Here is a 21,135-nt window from a genome sequence, read left to right on the forward strand (position 1 = left end):
AAAATATTTTCCCCACCTCTTGTCAGGCAGTCTCAAGGAAATTATAGTACTGTAGTCCAAAAACAACAAGCAGAATTGCCCTTGATTCAAAATTGTTTTTTCTGAATCTACAATCAATAGTTGGATCCAAGATAACTGAACCTCTTAATTGGGGTTGAAAATCTTTTTTTTTTCCAGTCATGTGGAGTGTCTTTAACTAAAAAAACAAAAACAAAGAGCACCAGGTACCACCCGTTCAACCATTGTTATTATTGCTATTACTACTAAATATACTATAAATTACAACTATTAGTCATGGTGTGACTCCACACTACATACTGTAATTAAATTAGGATTGTGAATGGTGTAATTAACAAGCACCACATTTAAACACCATAATGGGAACAATGTTATTTAGAGTTGATGTCTCATGTTGGGGTTTTACAGTCCATGTTAAAAGTAGCTGAAGGACTATAATCCAGAACAAAATATTGTCCAAAAACACAGACGGACACATATTGCAGGGTAGCAGGCAATTATTATTGATCATATAAAGATTAGATCTGCCTTTCTGCTAATATGATGTTTGTATTTATTTTTTTGTGTGTAATATACCCTGTATATTACACACACACATCTACATCTCTTTTATCATGATATTTCCAGAGAGTGGAAGTATTCAAAAACAGGAGCCGTCAAAGTTCCTCTGCACAAAGAGAGGTCAGGTTTAGTGCAATCAATGGAAACAGGCGAGTATAAACATTACGTTGTAGTTGTGTTTGCGCGTGTGCGTGTAGCAATCGGACGGAGAGAGCACCACGAATTCAAACGGGGCGGGCGCGTTGGTGTTACTGTTCAAAGCAGCTCAGGCATGAAAGCATCACCCAAAAAACAAACAGCTTGTCTTTCATATAAACAGTTAGATGCAGACAATTGCTACATTTAACAGTTTGAACACTGTTAATTCGTATGCTATAAAAATGTCTTTTTGCTTTTGTTTCATCTAAAGAGCCTGAGAAAGACCTGTTCGTGTCATGCCCTTTCAAATTAATTGAAGTTTGACATTCAGCCAAAAACATATCAGTAGACATCACTTTTTTTTTTTTTTTTTTAAAGAAAAGAAAAAACAAGGCCATCCAAATAAGTCTGCTTTTAAGCCCTCAAATGGGTCACTAACAGGAATGTGAAATTGAAACGCTTATGTAGATCTTGAGACCTTTACTGTTGTGTTGCTAAACTCAGCTACTCAATAGACATCTTTGCATGTGTAGGATAATGTATTTTAATAATTTTTTTGACTGAGCTGCATGAGCAAAATATATTTTCAGTAAACAATATCGCATAGAAGCAATGTTTGCTTGAAACACTTTCTCCTTTTGTTTTCTTTGCCCCTTAGTACACATGAAGGCAGACGGAGAGCACCTTTGACAATGTGGAAGACTTGGAATGTGAACCCAGTGGACTAAGACCTCATATGCAATTATCTTTAGTTTGTATAATCAATGCAAATCCTCCAAACATTTAAGTGAAGGTTTGTTTTTGGCCCGTCAGCCTCTCATCTTGCTGAATACCTTTCCGAACTTTCCAATTCCCAATGTTGTCCGTTGGGTCCTTCTCCCTCTTGGCGCGTATTAAGCCTATTTACCACCTTCCCTCGCATGCAAACCCACAAACAAGCAAACAGACTACACAGGCGAGGAATACAAATAGCGAGCGAGCCAAGGATCAGCCCTTCACGCATAACGTAGAAGCACACAAACGACACCTGCATGTGTTGTCTACGACTGATTGAAGTACATGGACACATGCAGTCGGAACAATGAAACCTCCAAGAAGAAACTGTGGCCCGAAATAGACTGACTAATCAAAAAGTCACGACAGAATGGGAAGCTGGCTGCTTATTGGCTGACGAGACCAGGTGAGAGGAAATGACGGACAAAGTGCAAAAATATAGACACAAAGAACCTGTAGTGAACCCCGACCAATTCGTGATTCACCATTTGTAAACTCACCTACTTGTATTTATTTATTTTGTGGAAACTAACTAAAATATATTAGCAGAAAAACTCAGCGAGTCACGCTTTCTGTCACGCCTGAAGATGCCGCTCAGAGTTTGAATTGACAAAGTGTTTTGGGGTCAAATTGTGCAAAAATGCAGAATATATTTCTGTATAAATTATTTTCCGGGGAGTTGGAACTTTTTTCCCCTCCTAATATTATACTTTGTAGGAAACAAAAAGAAATTTTTTTTTTTTTTTTTTTTTTTTTGCTGTTTATTTAAATTTGAAACGTTTCAATCTTTTGCAGTGTGTCGCTCATGAATCTAACTGGCAGTCCAAACAAAGAGGCGGACATTGTGTGTCAGCGAGGCCGTTCTTTTCTGAGTCAGTGGGAAAGCTCAGTGACCGTGCACGTTTGGCCACGCAACAATTTATTTGTGCCTCGCAGAAAATGAGTTTGCTTTATTGTGGTTTATGATTCACAGAGGAAGCTGGGCTTCATTTATTGTGACAAAAAACATTGTCATAAATCTTCTGGTAAACAATTCCAAGTGTGTAAAGTTCTTTTTGTTCATTTGAGAGTGAGGATGGTGAATAACCATTGCTAAATAATGTCAAAGAGCCTCAATTTTTGCAAAATTATAGGCCTCTTCTTTCGTTCAGGACACATGAATCTTTTCTGCTAAATGGGCAGAACGAAATGAGTCACAAATCACTCTCAAAGCCACGGAATACACAAACTACTAACACACCTCCACACCTAATCCATTTTAAATACATAATTTATATGCATCCATTGAGTTAAAAACATTGAGTTTGTTATTCTGAGTGACAAATGAAGGCATTATTGTCAAGCAGCATAAAACGTCTCACTCCGTACTTTGATTGTATTTGTTGCTGCGATACAATTTGCTGCGTTGCCTAACAATCACTTGAATTAGACAAAACGTGTTGCAAAATCATCATTCAAACTGCACACCAAAAAAAGGGAATCAAATGTGAAAACTCAAATATCAAACGATTGCAGCTATTGTGGCAAATGTCCTTCCGCGTTCATCCTGTGAGGTATTCCTCGCAAAACGATCCATTTCCAAGGCACAAGAACGAGGTGGCCGCAGTGTTTTGCACTTATTTTGAATGCTTGATTGCCTCATTGCATTAGAACAACAAACAATACTTCATGTCTTTGATTTGGATTTTTGGGTGAATTTTAGAAGTTCCCCTGGTAGCGGTTGCATGACGAAGCAAAACGTTACCGAGGATTGCCACCAAAGAGGTTTGTGAAATATCACTGCGGTGGCCATTTGTGGAATTAAAGCAGCGCTCCACAGTGAAATACTTATTCAACTCCAGATTATTTGCTTGACTTTGGAGGTTCCACTTGAAAATCATTTGGGTAAAGTAGGTGGATTTTGTTACATTTGCGCAATCAGTTACATATATAGTGTAGTGTGTTATATTATATCAAATATAAAGATGCGGGGGCCACCTGCAACTACAGAACTCATAGTGATGACAATTACCGGTTGTCACTGGAAGCAAAAGAAATGGGTTGAGGGCTGAAAAAGACTAATTAAAATTTTAAACCTTTGGATCAGGACAAAAATAGATAGAATTTATGGGATTCATGCTCCCAAGAAGCAAAATAATCATTTCAATAACAGTTGAAATTTCTGAGCAGGGGAGCGATGACAATGAAGTGGGCAAACCCTACGTAGTCCTTAGCTTTCGTGAAGCTACGTAACATTTTACAGGGTGACTGGGATCATATCACATCAGTCATTTGTGTTTGCACTCGGGGGGCGGACAACAATCCCGTCCTCGTCTTAACATGACTAGTTTGTATGCATGCATGATTAGAGTTTTATTATGAACACACAGCTGGAACAATAAACACAAATGCCAATGCTATAGCTACCATGATCGGAAATACACTGTAGCTACAAAAATAGAATTTGCACTTCAACACTGTAATAGCACGGTTGGTTTTTGAATGCAGACTTTTAAAGCAATACGGTCAGTGTCATTTGAGTTAGCCGAGTTATCTGCGAACATAGACTACTCGCTAAACGTTGCGGCTTTCGGGCGAACGTTCGGGATTCATCTAAAATGCACTAGACGCAGTACAGGTTAAATTAATGTGACCTTCTCAAAACCTTTAAATGCACATTGACGTTTCAGTACTTTTTGCACAACTCGCCGCTCTCCAACGAGGAGCTAAACTGTACAATTCACAACAGGTGTTTGATCAAAACATTTCCCGGCTCAATTAGAATTTGTATTAAACAGTCCTCTTTATCATGCAGTACCTGAAAGCAGAATAACGTTTTGTGTTGTATGGTTGATGAGAAATGCTGACATTGCTAACAGGACAAAGAGGAAACAGTGAAATTAAGAATGCTGCAATCTGATGACAAATGAACTGAAACAAAAGTGTTGAATATTTCAGTACTGCCCGATCATTCTTCACATCTGTCTATCTGCTTCGGGTCCGCTCAAGGTTTTGTTCTCTGTTGTCAATGTTCACTCTTCACGTTTCTTCGACAGATGACCCTGAACTCTCAACATCTTTCTCCAATCTTACTCGGAGCAAAGAGAGGCTACATTCACTCGGCTTGGGTCTCGGACCGAGGGCGGTTCAGCGTGGTCTACTGCGCGCGGCCTGCAGAGATGTGGACACGCAACAGCGGACGTCCAGTCGGGGGTTGCGGTCAGGCCACTAAGCCCAGCCTGGAGATCTTGGCAGAGAGGAAGGAGTGGACGATAAAGACGATTGGCTTGGGACACGAGTGCAGGTCCAGTTGCTGCAGGAGAACAATGGATACGGTGACATTCTGGACGCAACATGAAACACGAAGGAAGGGAAATAAACAGCCGCATCCTGAGTAAGTGTAAAAGATGACATGATTGAAAGGTCAACATTTGCCATTGCAACACGGATTAGACCTTCCTATTAAGATGTGTGAGAACAAAAGCCTTTTTTCTTCCTCGCCTAACAATGGGGCATTTCACTGGCGCTATGACTCAGTTCCTTTCCTGAGGCCTGTAAGGAAGCGTCAACCTATAAATTCCCTCTTAAACCGCTGTTTGCTTGCTCCTATAAAACTTTGATGACGACTGCTTTTCTCCAGTAAACCATGTCGCATTAATTATAGTCTGTCTACACAATTGCACAAGTCTGCTAATAATTTGAGATTCAAATACTTCTACGACACTCGCCAGTCTAATCTACCAATGAATGAATCAATGAATTATATTATAGAATTATATTCCTATAATAGGAATTATTATTACTATAATAATCTTGTGCGCCGTTCTCAATGGATCCTGCTAACTTCTCTCTTAACCTACATTAATACAAAGAAGGCGAAATCAATAAAACATTTTAAAAAATTACAATTAAGTCTATATTTGATGAATTTTGGACATTTTGACAATTATTTAATAACCATTAAAACAACCTCTTGCAGTCTTTTGGCAGGTGTGTAATTTTCAGGAAAAAATGTTTTTGTTGCACCCAATTTTTGCCATGGTATGAATGATTTTGGGGCTTTAAGTGTATGCCTTTAGTTGGACACAGACATCCCAAACAATTCTGCTTAAACATTTCAAAACACTGAACATACAGCAATTGTTGTTAAAGGATAGATCTATGTTTATAGTGCTAAAACTGTCTAATAACAATTGTTTAGTTTGTTTTTATGGAAAACACTGTTGTAAAACAGTTTTTTAGTGTTCCTTTACAAATATGGCTCAGCAACGGTTTATACAGCGATGATTTATTATTCCTTTTCGACAACTGGCAGGAGTCCTACACGTTTCTACATTGACAAATAATTGGGCCCTATTTTAATTCCTCAGGTAATCATTTTTCCATTTTCATCCAGGTCTTTGCGTGATGACCGAATACTGTAACACCAACAGCTCAGCATGACTACCGGTAATTACAAATTAGTGATACCATTTTGCATGCTGATGATCAATGACAATACTCGAAACGCGGCTAACACTGAGACATTCAGTCTATTTTTCAGATGACTATTTTGGTTTGGTTCAGTCCGAATGTCTCTGCGGGAAAGGTAAACAGTCAAGTGCGGAGACAAATTTAGAAACCAGATTGTGCCTGTACCAAATAACAACAGTAAAGTCAACATGATGATGAAAAGGCCCAGCAGATTTGTCTTTCAAAAGTTGAGCTAATGAGCCATCAGCCAAATCCACAAGTGCCCTGGGATTTTTTTCGGAAGCCGTGTTGTCAACAAAATGTCTCCTTGTAGACAACAGAGACTTTTCATTTATACTGAGCTGTAAATTGTGATGGAGAGAGTTTTAGACGAAAGGAACACCTCCGTTTACATTAGCTAAATCCCGCAGGCCAAGAGGGTCGTCATTAATTAAGTCGCTTTTAGCATTTCACTGCTGTCTTCCTAAAAAACCGTTAGTCAGTCTTGGAATTGAAACCCACATTAATACTCATAGTGTGATCAAATGTTCGGGGGATGAAAAAAAAGTGACATTTTCCAAAGCGTAAATGCCAACATTTCATAGGGAAGCGGCAGTTGTGCTGTTGATTTTGTAAGTTTAACTGTAATCGGTGCTGACGGCTTGGAAGAAGGAGCGACCTCCGCTCGTTACGCAGCGGCTCCAACTGATTACAAGTCTTACGACAGGGGACAGACGTGGCTGCAGCTGATTTCATTTCAGGAGTTTGTCTCTGATGACGGGCTGCAATTTTCCATTGTAGTGCCGGTTAACTGTTATCCCAATAAAATACAGGTTAGGGCCTAGGGACCTGGATTTTTAGTTTCTTTTTGACCTCTTTTCGCTGTCAGAAAACCAACTCCATTGATTCCAATCAGAAGATCCTATGAAACTTTACAACACAAAGAAAATATCAAAATCATATACAGGTCAAGCCTGCACATCATCACTTGTATCCCAAATTACAGGGCTATTGTCACATCGAAACTTATTTAATCGTTGAAGGAAAAGCAAAACGCTCACAATCTCCCCTTCTTTTCCTCCAAAGTCCAGGAGTAGCATCCGAACTCCATCGTCCGACGACATCCTCAGTTTTTCGTAAGGGTAGGACAGGAGCACACGTTTTTTGGTCGGACTTTGCCGTGGCCCCTCGTCCTGGTTCTCACCGTCTCGGACTTTGGCTTCAGCCAACACGGAGAAGCCCTGCTCGTAGTGGATCACCAGCCGGCACTCCTGACCCAGGTAAAGACAACCTGAGAGATTTGTTTGATTAGGATCGTTTGTGTTCCATGTAAATTACAGTTGATAGAATATAAGCAGACATCAGTTCATAAATGTGTATATTGTGGTGGGTTGAGGAGCTAAGCCTATCCTGGGAGTCTACTTTTTGAAAATGACATACGGTATTATTCTTCCATCACACCGTATCTAGATTAAAGTGCGGACATTATAAGCAAGAGCTAATGTAAAAATGTATGATCTTAGATAGCGCAAGCCCTTTGGTTGAGATCCATTTTTTTTTTTCCCCCCCAATGTAGCTTTGAGATAAAACTAATCCCTGAGGGATTGAAGAACGCCTTTTACCGTGTGGACAAGAAAAGAAAAAAAAAAAAACTCTTCACTACAGCAACCTCAGCCATCTTGTTTTGAAAATGCTTCAAAAATCAACAAAAGGAATTAATCTTTTCAGGCTGAAGAAATCTGGTTAGGAAACCTTGGGGCCTGTGCCACATCCCAGTGGGCAACTTAAAAACATTCAGCACATTACACATTGGAAACCTCAAAGATTTTAGATGAGAGTCCCCGTGCAATTAATAGTTTGCTTTAAGATATGTAGGTCACTGGAGAAGAGAAAAAAAAAAAAAAAAAAAAAAAAAACTCGTAATGCTTCGTATCGATCATATTTAACCCACAATAATTTCTATAAAATGGAAGGACCAAAATGAGGTGGGGAGTAAAAGTAACACATTGAATACAAATGCACAGAAAATGAAATAATGAAAAATGGCTCCCTTTGTTTTGTTTCACTTTTAGTGCAGTGGTGGTTTTTTTTCTTCCCAACCTTTGTCCCCACACGTGGACAACAAATAAAGTTCCACTATAAAACAAGGCATAAACACAAAATTATTTTGTCCTTGTCAAAGTTGCTCCCACACTCTCTTTGAATCGCCACCTCGATGCCCGCTGAAACGCGGTCTCGTCGGGCACGCTGAGACTTGGAGCTCAAATTTCGAGCAGCTTCAGATGCATGTCCCGAAAATGTGCCGCAAATTACAAACTCTACGAGTTCAGAGGCGCTTGACATTTGAGGTTACACTGCACTCATTTGACCTTTTACCTGCAACCGCAAGCACATTGTGTTGCAAATCCATCCATCTGTCGGTTTTCTGTGACACTTGTCCTCATTTGGTATTCACCTATTGGAGTATTTTTGAACCCGCCATGTTTATGGAATGCGGGGAGATAGGCCAGAGTACCCTAGCATGGGGAAAACGTGCCAACTCCACAGAGAGATTCGAACCCTGGACCTCAGAACTGTGAGGCAGATGTGCTATCCACTAGCGCACCATGCTGCACACCCTTTAACGCTCCCGTATTTTGGCTATTTAGACCTCCACAGAGTGACTCTCTAACACGGACTTATAAAAGAACACCTTGCGTCCAGAAGAGGCCCCTCTTTGACCCACTTTTGCATCCGTGTTGACCATATTTGGCTAAGACCCTTTTCCCCTTCCCTCTGATTGGTTGCCTCCGTGTCGAAGACCCACACGTGAGAGCGCGCGTATTTGTTATGTTGACGGCGCTGGCTCGGAAGCGGAGATTTTCGCTAGCGACGTCGATAAATTCGAGAGATTTGAACGACCCGATTTCAGAATAACGTCTGGAACTCAGGAATTCGTAGACGACTTTTCATTCATATTTCACCTTTACTGAGGCACCAAAGAGACAATATTACTGTACATCCCAAACACTAGAAAACGTTGCTTTGCAAAATATGTCCCCATTAAAACAAATAGATTCTTGCACATGTAGAAATAGAACCTTTCGGCTGTAGAATAAAGATTGGTGAAGAAATCTTGAGCCGGAAGCCAAATTGATATGTCGTGTAGTCCAACTGCTTCGCGGAGGCAACCACAGCTAGAAGCCACTTAAGAGCAGCGTATTTTTGTTTTGTTTTTGTTTTTTTGCTGGCTATAAGCACCGTTCGGCGTTATTAATCTGTTCTGCAGCACTACTTTCTCCCTGACGCATTTTCACTTGCTTCTTAATTTACGCATCGCAAAGTTGTACTTTTATGTCACGTCTGCTTCGTTGCCACCCAGTGCGATCAGGCTACATTTAAGTCTCATTATTTGAAAGTCTTAATGTTGGTCTTGGCACACATAAAGGCCCCATCCTTATTTATTTTATTTTTTTTTCAACCGCAAAAGCTCATCTCTTGTGATATCATTTCCTGTAGTGAGCTGCATGTTTGGGCGAAGAAGGGACAGAGAGCCAGAGGCAAGTTATTATCTCGCCATTATTTACTGATAACATGAAAAGGACGTGTTTACACTGTGTGTGTTTGTGTGTGTGCACCGGGAGAACACTGTTGCATGGTTGTGTGTGTACAGTATATTCAAGTATGTGTGCGACTGCTCCCTGTTGCTTGCAAAAGCACCTTTTGTTTCACTCGAATGTTTTTGTTGTTGTTGTCGTTGTTGACAGTCAAATCTTACGTAGCACTAAATCCCGTCCTCATCCAGCTTGTCATCTGTTCATCACTCGTTTGCATCACATTATGGTTGAGCACAATTTGGAAATTCTTTAATTTTCCGTTTACTGAGCAGCAGATGGTTGTCTTCCACCGCACATTAATTTACACCAAATAAGTTTGTAGAGAAAATGTTCTAATTTCGTTTTATAGTGTTATGTGTTGGCACACACTCTTACACATAGTTTGAATACAAATATTTTTGGGTATTTTGTTAAAATACCCAAAAGCACTTAGAAATGACATCACAAAAGGAACTTGTTCACAATTACAATCACTACGTAATGTCACAGCCAATCAGAGCCATTTTTTCGGAAGTGGCAATTTGCATTTCATTATGAAAGAAATATCACAGAGTCCATTCATCAGCACAAAACTGCAATTGTGGGATACTTTTTTTGTGTGTCTTGATCAAAATATGTGAAAATGACCCTTACACTTACGTTTCCACATGGGAAATAATATAATCCTCGTGTGTGTGGTCAAGGAGGAATTACATAAAATTGAAATCATCCGTGGAAGCACGTTGCGGTTCGCACACGTGAACGGTTGTCTGTCTACACTGTATATGCGCTCAACTCTGACTGACTTGTGACCAGCCGAGGGCGAACCCCGCTTTTAAGCTCAGCTGAGACAGACTCCAGCTCCCCCGTCACCCGAACTCTACAGGAACTGATCAGTTTCAGACTCAAACTGTCACAGTCATTCAACCTTAAGACAGCACTGCCAATGTTTTGAGTCCCATTTTTAACATCCTTAACTGTCATGCAAGTGTAAAACAAGCGAATGTCAGTATAATTTACACTTTACACCGATTTTATCGGCCTGTTCGGTATCGGCCGATCATTAGCGTTTTATGCTGATCGGCTTTAATGTTATAATTCGCCGATCCGATCAATGACGTCATCGATCGGCTCCGCAAAAGACATTTGCTCCACGTCGCCGCGTGCACAGTATATTTGAATCCAAAAGCTAGTTGTTTTTTTTTTTTTTTTTTTTTTTTTTTAAGCCTTGTCGCATGTCTTTTGACGTAGTACTGTAAATATCTGACGGCCAATGAAGTTATTTAAAAAAATTGTAAAAAACATGTCGGCGATGTGGGACAGACAACACGATCAGACTACAGGACAAATGTGCTCTTTCACGATTGCACTATGTCAGACTACTGCAATAAAATCTTGTATTCCGATACCACCGCGTCCCGTTTTTTACGATCACTGGGCTTTATCTCGTCAACTCAAATGCGACCGGATACACTCGTTACCGTGGCGACGACAACAAGAGTGGATCGCGCCGACTGTATTATAAACACAAAATGGGGGAAAATGTGTGTTGGTGGTCACCGGTGCTCAGGACAGGAGAGTACGTCCATTTAAGACCTGCTGGAGGTATGTTCCCGTCCTTTTTAAATACGATACGGCTCGCAAGCAGGCAACAAAAACATTATGTAGCCTAGCAAGCTAGTGCTAGCACCAACGGTTGTACGTAAACATGCCGCCGTTCTGTCGAATCATGCTCTACAGTTTCGGTGTGGGTGAAGTCATTTAATTAAAAATAAAGTAATTTAATAACAGTAAGTTAGCACCCATTATTTCTGTCATGTTGTAATGTTGGTTTGACCAGACTGATTAGAATACACGATCTGACGAGAGCGGTGATTTCCAAACCTCATAAAGCATAGAGAACATATTTTACAATTGAAAAATCTCTCGCCACACCAACAAACAAAAATGTCACAAAAAGTGGATACATTAATTACTGTATTTACTTCCTGCCATCTAATAGAAGACCATTCATTTGTTCTGTCTGTCACTATGCCTCACTGGCATAAATAGAGGAGCAAAGATACATTATTTATTGTAAATATAATTTTTTGAGCTATTAAGTCCACAAGTATATACAGTAAATGAACAGGTCATTTAAATAGACACATTGCTCCATCTCGCGATCAGATCGGTGATCGGTCAGCGTGTTTTTAAACTCGCTGATCGGTTATCGGCCCCAAAAATCCTGATCGTGTAAAGCCTAGTATAATTAGACAAATCTCAAATAAAATAATCATCCTTCGGGGACATGCGATGGAAGTGATGAGATGAAGACCAGTCAGCTTCACACGTCCGTTTCCCTTTTTAGCATTGTTGGCTCTCGTACAAGTGTAGCAATAAGGTGACATCGGGGTACGATAGTCTCTTGCTAATCTACACAAACGCAGTAATGAAGTCAGAATTGCAGTAAATATTTGGATGAAAAAAATCGTAGGCAATAAATAAATCAAACGATTGAATGAAAAACAGTAAATGTGGCCGTAAATGATCGTATACCCGTGCTGCCTGACCGCGTATTCTTACACTGCTACACAAACACGCTAAGTACGTGTTGGTTGTCTTGGTCTTCCTCTGCCGTTATTAACTTATTATTTTTACACTTAAATGAACGTTAGTAACGTGAAAGTGCGACGACTTCAAGCCGGGCCTGAACAGTGAAAGGTTTTTATGACAGAAACTGTGTGCCTCTGAAACAGATCATTTCAACCGTACATTTTGGAAAGCGTTTGTTCTTGTTAGGGTCGCAGTTGTGCGTTTACATTATGATAAGAAGGTCCAGACATATGCTTTTAAAACACAGCGGAAGAAATGTGAAATTTATTGTCAAATGTTTCTGTATAATCTTTAAAAGGCAGTGTATGGACCAATCCATATAAAAGGTGTGGGTCTTTTGCCAGGTGCACTTTGGTATATTAATCTTGCTCCTCCTCTACGAGGAACTGCAAAACAATGTAAGCTCACGAAGAAGGGAAGTGAAAACCCCAAAGGAGCTTTACAAGATCATTTGGGTAAGATACTGACAATTTTGCAAGGCAAATGCCTTCCTGGTGGCGTGTGTGACAGCTGAGAAGCGTGAAAGGCTCTTTTGTTCTGTTTGCGATCGCAGATGAAAAGTGAAACTGTAGTCGTCGAACTTTGATGTGTAGGGCGAGGGAGGGCTTCCTGCCAGAAAGCACAGACAGGCAGAGATTTCTTTCTGGTAGCGTCTACATTCTTGTCTTTTTTGTCTGACGGTGGGCAAAAGGGCACGAGAAACGGTGATAGTAAAGAGTGAAGCGACATTTGTGATAAAGAGAGGATCTGATAGGAAACAATAATTTATACGAAGACGGCAAGCATAACAATATGCGTAAGCCATAAAAGGCTTTCATGGGACCAAATTTAAAGTTTTACTCTCACTTGTTTGAGCTTGAAAATGACATTAACTGTAGGTTACGCTCTGATGATTTTAGAACCCTGCCGTGCTGCACTTAGGATGTCACAGCAGGTAAATGATGGTCATTTTTTACTTTCGCTCTCAATCAAATACATTTTGAAAAGCATTGTAAATCAAAAAGCTTTTAGGAAAAAAAATCTGACCTTTCTCAAAAGAAATGAAGTTCCAGCTTACATCAGCTTTCCTATTCACCTGGCTGCTCATTTAATTTCAATTGCATTTCCCAAAACGTCCAGCAGCTTTCACATTTCCGTGATGCTTGTGAAAGCAACATTTGCCAAACCTCGAGACAAGGTCTCTCTCTGCCTTTTTGCTAAATTGATCACTAATACAAAAAAAAAAAAAAAAAATTGAAGACAAATATGGCTGCATAACGATTAATTAATGTTTAATCCATCTTGAAATTGCCAACATTCGCCACGTTCCGGGACCAACTTTGGGCTAAAATTCAATATTGAACAAACATTCCTTTTCAACACTTTTCTTCTCATTAGTTGAGGCTTCTTCACCTTGTGTGTTGAATCTGATTTTCATGCGTTAAAACCCTGTATTAAAACTTTTATGAGCATAAATAATATATATTAGCACAAATATATATATGTGTAAATGTGTGTGTATATATATATATATATTATTCAACAACTGAAGAAACATGAATATAACATTAGAAACAATCACTGATGAAAATGATGTTTCACGAATAGTTTTTTTAAATGTGAGTTTCACGTTTTGAATTGAACAACTGATAAAAGTTTATTTTGCCCTCTCGGGACATTTGTCCACATTGTGTTAAGCACTAAGTATAATTTGCATCTGGCTAACGCTAAAGTCATGTCCTGATCACGCTTTTCAACTTTTAATATTAATTTTTTTGGGGGGGGGGTTTCCAGTCATGCTCCAAGAATAAACATCATGTCACTGACGTCTTGTGAAATCCGCCATAAACATCCAGCACTTTCCACGGCTGTTGCTGTAATGTAACCTCGTGAGTCCGCTACCGATTGTGACTGCCCAGTTCAAGGCACGCATCACCGTATGAGTTTGGAGTTTTAAGCCGAAATCCAAAAGGAAAAGTCAGCCTCAATCATTTAGTGCAGGTCGAGTAGTGTGAGCTTTACCAAATTATGTATTTACCATGGTTTGCCTGTTAATGAGCCATATTCATTATTTACTTTTTTTTGGTAAATAATGCGTGAGTGCATCTTAGTTTAAAGAAGCAGCTGTTTGTGGTGCAGTTATTTCCCACACACACACACACAAAAAAAAATAAATAAATAAATGTAATCTGCGATTTTTGTGTACCTTTGCGCCCACTGTACTTGTGCGAACTAACAAAAATCAACAGAAGCAGTTTTAAAAAAAACAACACACACACACAAAAAAAAAAAAAAAAAAAAAAAAAAAGGAAAATCACTTGTCGATTCCAAGACTGCTCCAAATCATGTCCTTCCGTCGAGACAGAATTTAGTCATGGAGCTATATAAGATTAAGAAAAGTCACATTTGCCCACAAGTAAGTATGACGTACACAATATGGTTGCGGGAATTCCCCTTTAGGCGTTTAAATGTGCCGACTGCAGACGTGATTGAACACTTTGGTGTCGGACAAGTGAGCGCAAACACGACGCAGACACGCTCGTTTGCGACAAATGATGCGTAAATGACAGGAACCGAGAGGACGAGAAGCAGACTTGGCTGCTGGATCCAAGAGGCTCTGAAGTGAAACTTGGCACCGCGCGATGAGTTGGGGCTGCTGAGGGGAGGGGCCGGGGGTTGCTCACCCATGGGAGACGAGCACTTCCCAGGACATTTTGTGCAGAGAGAGAAAAGGGAGGCAGAGCGAGAGAGACGGGGGAGGGGGCTCTGTTGGAATTCCCTCGGCGGTCAGTACACAATTACAAACAGAAAAATGCCCTTCTCGTCTATAAATAGCTTGTAAACATCTTCCATATGGCTCTCTTCTAGCTTCTGTGGATGTTTGTGTTGACATTCTGCTTCATGAGCTTGCGTTACGACTTTATTTTAGGCTGGCGACGCTTCAGGCTGTGCGTTTGCGTACCCTCGCCTCCTCAGTTCTGCTGCAGCTTGCCTGAACACATCAGAGGAAGCGTCACAGGATCCAGCGCAGTGACCTGTGCCGCTTTTTTGGATTCCATCCTCGTACAGCGACAGTCGCCATTTCTCTGTTTACCTTTGAGAGTTCTACCTTGACTTACACGTGCCCCAAAGTACACGTTGCCATTGCGTGGATGAGATTTTTTTGATTGATTGATTGATTGATTGATTGATTTTTTTCTGCTTTGTGATGCAAGCCAAAACGTAACGTACAAAAGAGTTTCAGATACGCCGCCACTCGAGTGAAGTGGGGGGGAAAAAAGGAGCGACACAATCGCCGATGCACCGTTTATTGAAGTACAAAATGAAAACACTCGCAAGGAGCAAGGAGCAGATGTTAGCGCGTGGAAAATGACCAACTGGAGCTGAAGTCTGAGTTCCTGATGTCACTCACTTGGCCACGCCCCCCCCCCCCCTCCCCTTAAAGGCACATCAAGACACTACTACATAACTGCGTGTGTGTGTGAGAGACTTTTGGATTCATTACTCTTCATAAAACACGCTTATTTCCTTACATTCTCTTATATTATGTCTTTATATTTTAAAATACAGTACTTGTTTTCTTTTTTCAGGGCTGGAATGGATTGTTGACATTTTCTTTCATTTCAAAATGGAGTTGATATGCGGGTAACTCGCGGTACAATATTGTTCGACTTCTAAGTCAAGGTATCGCTGTGTAATCACAGGTACGTCACTGCGATGCGGCTGTACTCACTCGTACTGACTTCTTTGATCATCTCGGCCGAAGCGTGACAGCCGTTGACGATTTGTCGAGTCCACAGGGATAAATCCTTGCCGGTTTCAGCCCGGAAAAGATAAGTCTCGATTCCGAGGCGGGTGCCGGTTCGAGTGGCGAAAAAGAGCTCGGTGCCCGAGCAAGGGGACCCCGCGTCAGGCCCGGAGTGCACCAAGCTGGGGGAACGCAAAAACTCACATTGAATACACAGTGGAATCTGCAAAGACCAAGATCATCAAATGCCGCGTGAAGTTGTTCTCATTTCAATACAAAATGCAAATTGTAAAGTGAATGTATTTCTGAGAGGCTCCAATTGCCTCCATCATCAAAGCTTTACAGGCAATGTTACATTAGTTACATTTTAACATTCTTAAGTCATGACTGTCCACTATAAAGCATTTTTTTCACGAACACGACACTGACGGAGTTTGCCCCGGCTATGTTTTTATATAACACTGGATCAAAACAGGTCAAATAGAGGAAGCTTGACAAAAGGTTGGCGTTATCGTCAGGTCATTGGTCACATGCATTCATGTGAAGACGCTTCAATCTTATGAGCCTGATAACGCTTTTCCGGCCATACTGTAACCAGATAAGATGCGTGACTCCCCTAACTCATATTCCTCACCAAAATACACGCTGAGTAGAATATTAAAAATGTGCTGTTTGATAAAACAGAGAGGATCCTGGATGGTTTTAATAACATTGTACGTGCAACTTTTCCAAAACGCAACCAGCTTTGGGGCGTTCAACTTTGACCAACTTTTCACTGCAAAAACGCAAAATCTTACCTGTGAATTTATTTTCTTTCTAGTCAAAACATCTTACTGTATTTATTTATTTATTTGTTGTTTCTAATCAGCAAGACAAAAAGACGTTTTCAGATACAAGAGCTTCTTTTTGGAATCTCATCAAAGTCAATTCATTCAGTTTTTCCACTTATTTCTCGTGACAAAACGCGTGTTGTGTTTCGTACAAACAGATCACATTTTGGCATTTTGCAGTTGCAGACATCCAACGTTTTTCCCTCGAGCACGTTTGGAGTGCGTCACTGTGAAGACGAACCCACCGTGTCGCCAGAAGAGGATACGTGTGCGCTGGACTCTGCCAGGCCTCCTTGCTCCAGTGGCAGGCTGTCATAGAGCAGCAGGTCTTTCTCCGTCACCACCGCCAGCACGGGCTTCCAGCGCTGCTTCTCGCTCTCGCTTTGCTGCCCAAATACGAGAAACGCAACTCAGTGGAGAGCATCGACCTCCGACGGGCTGAACGATCCTAATCGCTGCCGACAGCAAATCGCGAGTGTTCGGACAATGCCAACTTTTGCATACGCTTGAATTAATCCGAACATGAAGAGATTTAAATGAATACAATATTTGCAGAGCTCACACCCCATTCTTCTGTAAACTGTCCATTCATCCAAGTTCTGGTTTTAGGTATTAGATACCAGACTTCAGACTTGTATAGCAACGGATTACGGACGTCTGGAAGCGGTATCGAAAATTGATGGAGCAATTAGGGATGTTTGACACCACTTTTTTTTTTTTTCTAACCAATGCCAGTACGAGTATTCACCTTTGATACGTACAATTTCAATTAACACAATAACGGATGATTGTGAACAAAACACTTTCTGATGCACATGATTCACACGTTTCAAACCGTTACAGTGTAGCGCCAACTAATGGTGAGGAGGACATATTTCATATCAGATTTTTTTTCCCCCTTAAGTATCGGTGTCTGGCATGACGAGTACCCAATACCTTGAAATGAGGTCGCTACCGGTCCAATACACTGCAAAAACCCAAAATCATACCAAGAATATTTTTCATATATCTAGTCAAAGGTCTCGAAACTAATCTGATTCCACTTAAAATAGAGCTCATCACCTAAGAATGTAAAAAAAATATTAAATAAAAAAGAAATAACAATTTCCATTTCAAGTAAAAATGAACTTGAATTAAGTTGGAAAAAAATGCCAGTGGAGTACATTTTGTTCAACTTATTTCAAGTATAAAAACAATTGCTCGAAGCAAGTAGAAATTGTCTAAAAATATGTTATGTATTTTAATTATTTTTGACTAGTAATAAGACAAAAACTCTTGTTAAGATTTGTTTGCCGTGTACCAATACCTGATTTTGGTACTTGCCCTACCCTAGTATAGATGGTGGCACACTATTCGTTAAGACATTCGTGAGACATCTTTGGTTATCCGACACAGAGAAAACTGTCAAAATCCATTTGCTCCATTGTCTGAAAATTGCTTTTAAACAATGGACCAGTTGTTTCAAACGTTTGTGCTGTCATCCTCTAAACCTAATGTGCATTTTTTACATGTCAATGAAGGTGCAAAGTGCTGAAAATGTTTCTTACCAAAGTTGCTCAAGCACAAACTCCAACAAACAAAGGAGTAATGTCTCTGGAATACATAAAATCTGGAACTGTGTTAAATGCAGACTTAACGCCTTTTATTTTTCTCTTCTTTCTCAAGTCAATAACCAAAACAGAATGCCGGAGGAATGCGGACCATTCGGGATGTGTGATAGAAATGCTAATTTATTTCTGGTGTTGATGCATCGGTACATGACTGAAACATTTGCTTTCTCGTGCAACCCCCATCTTTCAAACAACCCCCCCCCCCCCCCCCCCCACACACACACACAGTTAATCCTTTATATTCCCAGCTCATATACATTTGCTACCCACCGCCTGGCATTTTACGTTCATAACTGTTCTCATTATGAGACTATCTGCAGCTCAGCTACGGAATCCTAAGCTGCTCTTTGACATTCTGTCTCAGCCAATCACATCGCATGATTTTACAGGCTCAAGTGTCACCGTTTGAACATAATGAGAATTTGTCGTTGAGTAGCAATAATGGTTAGAATTTGATGATAAAATATGGCAGATTTGGATTGAAGTCGACAGATGGAGTCATTACGGTGGCTTTCGCGTGATTGGCTGCTTGCTGTGTGCGTGGGGGACATTCCTGATAATTCTACATGTGTGCTTGTGTGTGGGGGGCGACGGGCTTTGTTGCGCACCTTTCTCAGCTTCTAACATTAACCGTCACGATCTAAACGATCGCACATTCAGCAAACCAAGAACAGTGGCACCTTGAATTGATCAAATCAATATTTGCCATTAAAACGAACTGATCCATTCCAGACCACCCAAAAAAAATAAAAATAAATAAAAAAAACTCTACAATGTTTTTGGAACATTTTTTTTAAGGACAAGAAAATACTGTATTGTATAAAAACATAAAAGAGAATGTAAATAATCAGGTTTTATAAATGGTAATAATTATGCTGTTCAACAAAAAACACCAACACATACTGCACACGTCGTCACACACAAACTAGAACAACAACAAAAAAAACTACAAAAATACTACAGACACCACCACAACACACACACACACACACACACACATTGTCCTCACCTTCCCTGCCAGCCATCCCAGGTGTCGAATCTCTTTGCTGCCCGCAAGCCCGGTCCTGGTTGTGTGACGAATCACCTCAGCAAGCGCTCGCTGCGATGAGATGATAGCGTTCATTCGGAAAGTCTACATACACGTTACACGTCCGATCTGTGATACGGGCTATACTTTGCTGTGCAAGTGTGAGACAGACCTGCGTCAGTGTGGATGTGACAGCATGCATGGCGGAGAACCAAGTGAGGGCAGACGGCTGGTCTGGACAGCGCAGGACCACCGTGTGTTTGGCGTCGGGGGAGTGCAGCTCCACCTGTCTGGAGAAGACAATTTCATCACAGGATTATTTATTCTTTCCCTTTTTTTTTTTTTTTTTTTTTCTCAATTTGAGCTATAATCAAATGTTCTCGTCTTAAGTTTCGGTCTTAAGTTCTTTGATCCCGGTTAAAAATGCAATGAAGTTGCCGTATTTTAAAACCTCCGCGGGCATTTGAAACAAATAGCCCTTTCCCTCTAAATGCCCTTCCCTAATCTCCTTTTACTACTGTAATGGATTATTTCTGGCCTCCGTAGACATGCATGTATAGAATGATCCGCGAGCAGATCTTTGATTGTGTGCTCAGTGAATGTGAATTTAAAAAAAAAAAAAAAAAGGGTTCTGTCGCAGGCTTCATGGTGCATAATGTAACACGCTGCCTTTTGAGTTGTTAACATCATCAGTCCTGTTTAATCCTGTAGAAGGAATCCTCTAAAAAAATTAAAAAAAAAAACGTATAGGAGGACAAAAGTGTTTTCGGATAGATAAGTGATGATTCATGTAACCATAACGTACAGCCTGTAGCTAAGGACAAGATGAGACATGGTCAATATGAAGCAAAAAAAATAAATAAAGAAATGTGGATTCTCGAGTTAAAGTGAGAAAACCTAATTATATCCCCACCCCTAGCTATTCCACTTCAACAAGTACTGTACATCTACCAATAAACACCCTGCGATGAAAGGAAATAAATCAGTAGTACACATCATGAAGCTGTTATGCGTTGAGCAACGATCGCACGTGGGAAGCAAACTGGGAGGAAATGCTCAGTTTCAGCCTCAACTCTCCGCAGTATGAATACAACTGCATTCCTTATCTGCGCTGTTTACCACCAACTAAGTCAAAAGTCAATAGTCATCTGTTCAGGTGCTCCCGTGGGTGGTGGAGTGAAACTTCTCCCGACCACGTGCGGTTTGCGCAAACGGGCTTTCTTTCTTTTGGCTGTTCTATACGCACACCTGACACGGGAGACCCGGAAAAGCTTAAGTGAACGTAATGACTCTGCAATTCTCTCAAAGTAGGGCCCGCATGAGGATGAGGAGGGGGGGATTAAATAAATAACAAATAAAACAGAACAAAATCTAATAACGCCGCTAAGTCGACGCAGAATATCTGCCTGCGCAAGATAAGAACACCTGTATTGAAAGAGTTAATAACAGAAATAACTAACAGGCACACCTGAAACTTTTGACGATTATGAGAAAACGTGTCTCTCAATGTCAATCTAACTGCAAAAGCAATTTCTCTGTGTACTGAACAAATACTCACCTTGGTACACGAGATTACAAGTTGGGATATTGACCCCGAATTCTTGTTTAAACTCCAAAGCGGTGAAGTGGAGAATATTGCCAACCCAGTGAATGTTCAACTACTGTTACGCGCTCAAATTGTATCATAAGTCAAATGTGCTTTGCCAAAGTGCAGCTAAAAGTGCCATCAAGCTTTCAACGAAACAACGAGCGAACATCACATTTGGCTGATTTAGAAAAAATGATTGTATTAAACATTCCAGATCATTTCATATTCGTCTGTTGCTATCAATTTATGAAAGGTGAACAC

General features: G+C 40.5%; 1 protein-coding gene and 1 long non-coding RNA gene across 2 annotated transcripts in view; one reads left to right on the plus strand and one right to left on the minus strand.

Moving 5' to 3' along the window:
- Positions 1-2,440: 2,440 nt before the first annotated feature.
- sntb1 (syntrophin, basic 1) overlaps positions 2,441-21,135 on the minus strand; it is a 29,155-nt gene continuing 10,460 nt past the window's right edge. The window contains 7 exon segments of the mRNA XM_061675199.1: positions 2,441-4,783; positions 6,984-7,213; positions 15,805-16,001; positions 16,895-16,944; positions 16,946-17,035; positions 19,269-19,358; positions 19,459-19,576. Of these exon segments, the coding sequence (XP_061531183.1) occupies positions 4,691-4,783; positions 6,984-7,213; positions 15,805-16,001; positions 16,895-16,944; positions 16,946-17,035; positions 19,269-19,358; positions 19,459-19,576 (868 nt within the window). The 3' untranslated portion in view covers positions 2,441-4,690.
- Positions 4,335-19,620, plus strand: LOC133401795 (uncharacterized). Its single transcript, XR_009768464.1, has 4 exons — positions 4,335-4,864; positions 5,867-5,919; positions 7,009-7,202; positions 16,830-19,620. It is a non-coding gene; the product is annotated as an uncharacterized LOC133401795 (long non-coding RNA).

Source organism: Phycodurus eques, chromosome 4 (genome assembly GCF_024500275.1).
Source record: "Phycodurus eques isolate BA_2022a chromosome 4, UOR_Pequ_1.1, whole genome shotgun sequence".
Lineage (NCBI taxonomy): Eukaryota > Metazoa > Chordata > Actinopteri > Syngnathiformes > Syngnathidae > Phycodurus > Phycodurus eques.